The 9,254-nt window shown below is 45.7% G+C and overlaps 1 protein-coding gene across 1 annotated transcript; it reads right to left on the bottom strand.

Moving 5' to 3' along the window:
• Nucleotides 1–1,974: 1,974 nt before the first annotated feature.
• LOC119312280 lies at nt 1,975–5,862 on the bottom strand. The gene is made up of 3 exons (XM_037588003.1): nt 5,058–5,862; nt 3,863–4,151; nt 1,975–2,363 (listed from the first exon to the last, which is right to left on the bottom strand). Exons 1-3 carry the CDS (start codon nt 5,760–5,762, stop codon nt 2,329–2,331), a joined length of 1,029 nt encoding a protein of 342 aa, XP_037443900.1. The 5' UTR covers nt 5,763–5,862; the 3' UTR covers nt 1,975–2,328.
• Nucleotides 5,863–9,254: the final 3,392 nt, after the last annotated feature.

Genomic DNA, 9,254 nt, shown 5'->3' with positions numbered 1-9,254 from the left:
GATGACATATTGGGAGACTTTTTCATCTTAAATCCATAGTTGCTGCACTTCATATATTTGCAATGTGTTGTATCAGAGTATCATTCACCATACTGGATCACTTTGAAAAGTCTGGCAAGAATTTTTCTTTGGTATGGCAAAGGAATCAACAAAAATGGCAACTGTCTAGTTAAATGGGACAATGTATGTCTACCAAAAAAAGTTGGGGGTCTTGGAGTACTGGACCTGAGGATACAAAACAAAACTCTACTCACCAAGTTCCTATTCAAATTTTTTTAATAGGCATGATATACCCTGGGTTAAGCTTATTTGGAACAATTACTATGACAATGATGAGGTACCAAATTTCCCCACTAAGGTGGGATCATTTTTGTGGAGGGATTGTTGTTCTATTTTGCAGGAGTTTAAAGACATAACTATATGCTATGCTGGTAATGGAAGTACAATCAAGCTATGGTCAAACAAATGGTGCTCTCAAGCACTGTCCAATTCAATGCCACAACTCTATTCTATGCAAAAAATGCAAACACCACCCTAGCATCTGCCAGCAACATGGATTACAATGATTTTTATGATATGTTTCATTTGCCTATGTCCTCCATTGTTGTTCAACAGAGTAACAACCTCAGAGAGTTGATCAATAGTAGAGATAATCAGACCCTACCAGATACATGGACATTTTATTGGGGTGGCTCAAAATACTATAATAAAAGAATTTATCTGGAATACATGGGAAACCCTGCCGATGCACCTAAACTCTTTTCAACGGATATGGAAGTCATGCACTCTAGCCAAACAGAAATTCTTTTTCTGGCTTCTACTACAAGACAGATTGAACACAAGAGACCTCCTTAACAAGAAGAATTTCTACATTGAGACAAGCAAATGTGTGTTATGTGATGACGAGCCTAATGAACATCTGATGCATCTATTTTTTAGTTGTGATTTCAGCCAAAACTTCTGGATGAGCATTGGTTATCAATGGGACACTGATTATAACCTTACTGAAATGCTCTTGGAGGGTAAGAAGCAGAATACCACAGGATGTTTCAAGGAATGCCTAATAGCTGGATGTTGGAGCCTATAGAAGCACAAAAACAACATCATATTTGATCACAAGACTAAGAATATGGCATGCTGCCTAGCCACATTCAAGGAACACTTCAGCATGATCATCAAAAAAGCAAAACCTAGATTGAAGGAGGGAATGCAAAGTTGGCTGGATTATTTGTAGATGTTTTATTTTTCATATTTTGATTCCATCATGTATATCCATATGTAACACTCCACCATATTAATGAAAATCAGAGTTACGGTGGGGGCCTTCCCCACTGTTTTTTGCTCAAAAAAAAAGAGATTGATACCGCGAAGAAGTTGTTTTCAATAAATTTCATTGTAATTCTTAGTCATAGGAGTTACTTTTTATTTTCATGCATCAGATCTAAATCACTGTACTTGTATTGTCATGAGTATGAATAAAATTACAGGTGTTACTCAAATAAAAAAAATTACCGGCAGTAGTTACTATAAAAAAAAAACAGCAGTAAGCAGTTGGCACTCATTCATCAGCTTGTACACTGAATCTCACCAACCATCCTCTGTTCTTCACCCCCAAACCCCAGAATTCTCTGCGAGTTCCTGGCTGAAAACTTATGATTAAAATGTTAAACGTGTGAATGTCTGGTCTGCCCAACGAGGCCAAGTGCTGTGATCGCCAGAAAATGCAGCTCCAGGCAAGGACAAGATGCTTACAGTATGGTCCAAACAACCGTTAAGTGTCTTTGTTGAACTGCCGTTAAGTGTCTTTGTTGAACTGATATACTACTACCACTACTCTAATTTAATTCGCTATAAGAATCATTCATCGTCCTAAAAGTCAAATCAGACTTAGTCAGGTCAGACATTTGTGCTTTCTTTTTTAATGTACCGAAGGATATGAGTGCTACATCCAGATGGAATGCAACCGAGGAATGATTCCAGGCCAGAATATTCATGGACAGCACTATCTCCAATGATTCAATCAATAAACCAAGGGAATACAAATTTCCAAGTACCATCACCAACCTCCAACTAGTCTATAAAGTATAAACATACTTGGTACTACTAGTCTGTAAATAAAATATAAACATCTCTCCAGTTTTTTCGCACGATCCGCCGGTTTAAATTAATCTATAACACTGTATACACAAGCACGGGGTCCTAGTTGCTTCTGATACCCAGAAGCCAGAATGACCGGTATGGTTCCAAAGAACAAAGTATTAACCAGATCCAGATGTAGAGCCCATCATTCCATCGCTCAACTTGAAGTAACCGCCTTCCCTCCCGAGATTATGAGCCGTATGGCCATGGAAATGTCTTTGCCACTGAAATTCACAATGGAGAAAGATCAGTACATGAAGATAAACAGATCCAGATCACCGTGTGGAGACAAGCTATTGCACACCAACTCTGTCGCAGCGACATGTTAAGATTCAGTAACTATATGTACTTCAAATATCTTTTTGAAAGAAAAGGAAGTACTTCGGATATCGCTTATATCCATGTATTAATGGGGTTGTTTAATTAAAACTGAAAGATTCAGTAACTATATCAACCATGCTAGACACATGTCCGGATGAGCAGCGACGCTCAGTAGTTGGTACAATGTGCTTAGACTTGTTCTACTATTCTGTTCACCCCTAACAGAATGATACCATACTGGCATCTTCAGCAAAGTGGAGAAGGAGGATGTGTGCTGAAGTACTGATCTACTAGAGCCAGACGCTACCCATCAGGCATGGACTACATATGGTAGTGCCGATCGATGGCATGCTATCAATGCTATGCAAAATATTAGATATGTTATGATAAATGTCTCCCCCCTTTCGTGCTTCCAGGGAAAATGGAGTTAATCTGAACAATAATCCAGGACCAATGTTGTGCATAGATGGAATAACTTGACAAAGGACTGACACCATTCTTCTACCATAAACCGAATCTAATCACAACAGCACAACCAAATAGGCTGAGCTGTGATGTGTGTCCAGTCAAACTTCATGAACAGCTCAAGTTTTCTCGTGCCTAATACTCCCTCCGTCCCAAAAAATTTGTCTTAGATTTGTCCAAATACGGATGTATCAAGTCATGTTTTAGTATTAGATACATCCGTATCTAGACAAATTTAAGACAAGAATTTTGGGACGGAGGGAGTACATTATAAACCAGCTGAACTTTTCTGACTTCAGTGCAGAAACTAAATCTGCACCGTTTGGAAGAAGCAAATAAAGATGATATAACACATGAAAGAATCTTCCACATAACTTCATTATCAGGGTACCATAGGGTAGCAGAAAAAGGATGGGCTGGCTTGTTATTTGATCGTGTGGATACCCACTCTTTTTGTTCCCAGCTGGTTAAAAACTTTAAGACTTGACATCACGGCCATGTTTCCAAGGCAAGGATTAAAATATGACAATGTATAGCAGTAGTGGACAAATCATTACTCATAAGTTGATTGTTGAAATGATAAACTGAGCAAGGTCCACTTTGCTTAGTGCGAAAACCCAACTCATCAAAAAGCTAAAGTACCCCAGAATCCCTAGCTGATTCCATATCTAAAATAACAAACATGCCATACTGCTATAACTAATATACTCAACTGAGGCTCTGCCAGTGCCAGACCTAAATCATAACCACCATCCCAGATTCCAAATGCCAATCAATACTATATGGGACTCGCTTTAATGAAAAAGAAAAGCAATTTGGCCTGTTCGTGTACAAAAATACTAGATGGGGCAAGTTCAGAGCATTACAGCTAGCTTAGGTACAATCAGCACGACCAAGGAATGAGAATGGTATAAACAACAAGGAATAACAAACATACCTTTTGAGGACTCACGGACGAGCACAATATGCATTGCAGCATTGTTCGGAGGCAGCTGCAGAAGGAGAGGAGTGAGCTTCCCGCTGATAGGGCTGCGCGTGCAGACGATGAGATCATCGATGCCTGTTTCCTCTTGTAACTTCTGGGTGAGCTCCTCCAGGTTAGAGCCATTAAACGTGAATGAGCGTCTCTCGATATCATCGTCCACGTCGCCCTTATCGTCTGCAATGTGGTAGTGGATCGCACGGCCCTCCACCTTGTGCAACGGGGCAGAGAAAGAATCGGAAGACTGACGATACAAGAAAGAAGTACAGTGTTAGTATTTTCTCACCCACCATAAAAGTACAGAGTAATGAAGAAAATAGCAAAGATAAGTTTAGATACAGCATGCAAGTTCTTCAGTATAGAAGATAGAAACTCTGAAAATTCTAACAATACAGAGTAAATGCTATACAGCCTAGCTCGACTGTGCAGAGCTGAGAAAGGATAGTTTCTCAGGATGCACTTGACAGCGTTTTGAAAAGTAACCCAAAATATGACAGAAGATTTGATGATGAGAAGATTCCTTGCAATCAAAACAACAGTTGGGACGAATGCTACAATAAGCCCAACGGCGCATTTCATGATACAGATTGCTTGCGATAGCAGCAACAGTTTGGAAGAACTCAAGAAGGAACGTTACACATGACACATGAAACAAACAGAATTGCGTATACCCAATAAGTACAACAACGGCCACCACATACCTATCACAACACGAAATGCGCAAAGCCTATCTACTTGAAGCAATGCGACAAAATGCAGAAAGCCTATCTATATCTACTTCATCGGCACATTCAAAGCAAAGCGACACCTGTATCTGTATCTGGGCCATGTGACACAACCGATGCCAGCAATTGGAAGCCACATGACTACTGGCAGACAATTGCTATGTGCATTGTGGGGAAATAATCTAAGTATTTCTCCTAAGCGCGATTAGCATTCCAGGAGCACTAATCTGCTCCAAAGATCCAACAATGGATTCTTAGATGCAGTTCAGATTCGGCTATTCTGCGAATTAAAACTGCAAAGCGCCTAGCAAAACTAGCAATTCGACGAACACAGAGACGAGCATTGCGAAGTCAATGCCGTCGTCAGGACGAAAACGGAAGTCAATTATTCGCAATCAGACGCAAGAGAAGAAAAAGGGGGATACCTCGAGCTTGGACAGCCTGGGCTCCGGCTTGGCCTTGGGCGGCGGGGGCGGCGCGTAGTCCGGCGGCGGAGGGGACGGGGACGTCTGGGACTTGGTGGGCCGGTGGTGCGCCTCGTAGGGGGTGGGGGCGGGCCTGAGCTTGGGCGCGGGCGGCGAGTCGGGCGCGAGGGCGGCGGGGGGCGCCGACGCGGCCTTCTCCGGCGCCGGCGTGGCCGGGCCGGGGGTGAGCACCTGCACGATCTCCACGTCCCAGAGCACCCAGTCCTGCGTGGCGGTGCGGTGCGGCACGTCGTGGGTGACGGAGTTGCGCCAGGGCGGGACGCCCCCGTTGGCGCGGAGGTACTTGTCCCCGCCCCCGCGGACGCCGCCGGCGCGGGACTTGAGGCGCACCTGGAAGCCGTCGCGGACGGGCTCCCACTCGACGGACGCGTCGGGGCGGCCCCCGGGCGCTGCCGCCGCCTGCAGCACCTTGCGGCCGGTCATGCCCAGAAGGAACGGCTCGGTGGAGGCGGCCAGGTAGCGGCCGTACCTGCTGCGGAGGCGCACCGCGCCGGGCGCGTGCGGCACGGGCTCCACCGTCCAGCGCGCGCTCGGGGAGGAGCCGTTGCGGTCCTGCGTGACGTGCAGCTCGTCCTCGTCCGCGTACAGGAACTTGTCGTGCCGGCTCTTCAGCCGCACCGCCTTGGCGTGCGCGAACAGCTCCATCCGCGGCCGGGGCTCGTCGTCGGCGGCGGTGGACGGTGGTTGTCTGGGGGGAATTCTCTCTGGGATGGAGGATGGTAGGCGGCGAGGTTGACGACGAGGCGAGGCGAGGCGAGGTGATTGATTTTGGTTGTGGCTGTGCGCGGGGTTAATAAGGGGGTGCTGGGTGAGGCTGCGAGTGGGGTCGGGCTGTAAGTGGGGCCGGTCTGTCGGTGAGGGCAGTGGTTTTGTGCTGGTTTGACCCGTTCGGCGGCTGGGCCGCACGTCGGGTGGTGGCGTGTTCGCGGAAATGGTGCGGTGCGGCGGGCGTTGGACTGGACCGGACCGGACACCGTTTACCACGCTGTCCTCGCCTCGTTTTACAACAGTTTTTTCTCCGCTTTCCCACGGCAGCGTTTCCGTCCCGTCCCGTCCCGCTGCGAGACTGAAACTGACGCAGCGTCACGTTTGGTGTAATCTTGTTGGGTTGTGCTCGTTCCGTGGATGGACGGATGCCAATAATGTTTAGTATACTTCTCTCTCAGTTGCTTGGTGTTTAAGTATTAGTATACACAAATATTGGTCATGATCTTCCCATGATCGGCATCTTAGATACACGACTATCAATTCTGGTTTTAGTGGAATGCATTTTGGGCAAGTGGGATCCTCATAGGATGGCCCATAATAAATGATTTCTCGAGATCTAGGACATAATAATTTCCAAAAAAATCAGCGGCATCCTCGCAAAAAAGAAAGAAAGAAAGAAAAACCGCGTCGATCATGCACCAATCTCGGGGAAACCGCGATGCGGGCAATGAATACGTATGACTTTTGCAGGCATTAAATCTAGACGCGGAGGCACAAGGGTCTCTACGATCCATCCGCTTCTCTGTTGGGGAACGTAGTAATTTCAAAAAATTTCCTACGCACACGCAAGATCATGGTGATGATATAGCAACGAGGGGAGAGTGTTGTCTACGTACCCTCGTAGACCGAAGCGGAAGCGTTGACGTAACGTAGAGGAAGTAGTCGTACGTCCTCCGGTTCAACCGATCCAAGTGCCGTTACTCCGGCACCTCCGAGTTCTTGACACGCGTACAGCTCGATGACGCACCCTCGATCTCCGATCCAGCAGAGGCGCTGAGGGGGAGTTCCGTCAGCACGACGGCGTGGTGACGATCTTGATGTTCTCCTGTTGCAGGGCTTCGCCTAAGCACCGCTACAATATGACCGAGGTGTAATATCGTGGAGGGGGGCACCGCACACGGCTAAGGAACGATCAATGATCAACTTGTGTGTTCTAGGGTGCCCCCCTACCCCCGTATATAAAGGAGGGAGGGAGGAGGTGGCCGGCCCTAGGGGGGCGCGCCATGAGGAGGGGGAAACCTACTCCAAGTAGGTTTCCCTCTCTTTTCCTTATCTTATTTGGAGGGGAAAGGAAAGAGTACTAGTATTAGGAAGTAGTACTAGTAGTAGTAATAGGAAGAGGGGGAAGGAGAAAGGAAAGGGGGGGCCGCCCCCCCTCCCCAATTCGGATTGGGCTTGGGGGGGCGCGCCCCCCTCCCTTGCTCCTTCTCTCTTCCTCCTACATGGGCCCAATAAGGCCCATATACCTCCCGGGGGGTTCCGGTAACCTCCCGGGGCTCCAAACTTCTCCGGAACCTTTCCGGTGTCCAAATATATCCGTCCAATATATCAATCTTTATGTCTCGACCATTTCGAGACTCCTCGTCATGTCCGTAATCATATCCGGGACTCCGAACAACCTTCGGTACATCAAAATACATAAACTCATAATATAACTGTCATCGAAACCTTAAGCGTGCGGACCCTACGGTTCGAGAACGATGTAGACATGACTGAGACACATCTCTGGTCAATAACCAATAGCGGGACCTGGATGCCCATATTGGTTCCTACATATTCTACGAAGATCTTTATCGGTCAAACCGCATAACAACATACGTTGTTCCCTTTGTCATCGGTATGTTACTTGTCCGAGATTCGATCGTCGGTATCCAATACCTAGTTCAATCTCGTTATCGACAAGTCTCTTTACTCGTTCTGTAATACTTCATCTTATAACTAACTCATTAGTTACATGCTTGCAAGGCTTAGGTGATGAGCATTGCCGAGAGGGCCCAGAGATACCTCTCCGACAATCGGAGTGACAAAACCTAATCACGAATTATGCTAACTCAACATGTACCTTCGGAGACACCTGTAGTACTCCTTTATAATCACCCAGTTACGTTGTGACGTTTGGTAGTACCCAAAGTGTTCCTCCGGTAAACGGGAGTTACACAATTCTCATAGTTACAGGAACATGTATAAGTCATGAAGGAAGCAATAGCAGAATACTAAACGATCAAGTGCTAAGCTAACGGGATGGGTCATGTCAATCACCTCATTCTCCTAATGATGTGATCCCATTAATCAAATGACAACACATGTCAATGGTTAGGAAACATAACCATCTTTGATTAATGAGCTAGTCAAGTAGAGGCATACTAGTGACTATATGTTTGTCTATGTATTCACACATGTATCATGTTTCCGGTTAATACAATTCTAGCATGAATAATAAACATTTATCATGATATGAGGAAATAAATAATAACTTTATTATTGCCTCTAGGGCATATTTCCTTCAGTCTCCCACTTGCACTAGAGTCAATAATCTAGATTACATAGTAATGATTCTAACACCCATGGAGTCTTGGTGCTGATCATGTTTTGCTCGTGAGAGAGGCTTAGTCAATGGGTCTGCTACATTCAGATCCGTATGTATCTTGCAAATCTCTATGTCTCCCACTTGGACTTGGTCCCGAATGGAATTGAAGCGTCTCTTGATGTGCTTGGTCCTCTTGTGAAATCTGGATTCCTTTGCCAAGGCAATTGCACCAGTATTGTCACAGAAGATCTTCATTGGTCCCGATGCACTAGGTATGACACCTAGATCGGAAATGAACTCCTTCATCCAGACTCCTTCATTTGCTGCTTCAGAAGCAGCTATGTACTCCGCTTCACATGTAGATCCCGCCACGACGCTTTGTTTAGAACTGCACCAACTTACAGCTCCACCGTTTAATAAAAACACGTATCCGGTCTGCGATTTAGAATCGTCCGGATCAGTGTCAAAGCTTGCATCGACGTAACCATTTACGACTAGCTCTTTGTCACCTCCATATACGAGAAACATATCCTTAGTCCTTTTCAGGTATTTCAGGATGTTCTTGACCGCTGTCCAGTGATCCACTCCTGGATTACTTTGGTACCTACCTGCCAAGCTTATTGCTAAGCATACGTCAGGTCTGGTACACAGCATTGCATACATGATAGAGCCTATGGATGAAGCATAGGGAACATCTTTCATTTTCTCTCTATCTTCTGTTGTGGTCGGGCATTGAGTTTGACTCAACTTCACACCTTGTAGCACAGGCAAGAATCCTTTCTTTGCCTGATCCATTTTGAACTTTTTCAAAATTTTGTCAAGGTATGTACTTTGTGAAAGTC

Source organism: Triticum dicoccoides, chromosome 5B (assembly GCF_002162155.2).
Source record: "Triticum dicoccoides isolate Atlit2015 ecotype Zavitan chromosome 5B, WEW_v2.0, whole genome shotgun sequence".
NCBI classification, from domain to species: Eukaryota; Viridiplantae; Streptophyta; class Magnoliopsida; order Poales; family Poaceae; genus Triticum; species Triticum dicoccoides.
The sequence above is the reverse complement of the archived record's forward strand: the minus strand, read 5'-3'. Positions and strand labels throughout refer to the sequence as shown.

Excerpts from the sequence above, each read along its gene's own strand:
- LOC119312280 (XM_037588003.1), bottom strand. The coding sequence starts at position 5,762 with ATGGAGCTGTTCGCGCACGCCAAGGCGGTGCGGCTGAAGAGCCGGCAC. Across the intron at positions 4,152-5,057 it reads CCAGGCTGTCCAAGCTCGAG|TCTTCCGATTCTTTCTCTGC; the intron begins GTATCCCCCTTT and ends TTGTATCGTCAG. Across the intron at positions 2,364-3,862 it reads CGTCCGTGAGTCCTCAAAAG|TGGCAAAGACATTTCCATGG; the intron begins GTATGTTTGTTA and ends TGTGAATTTCAG.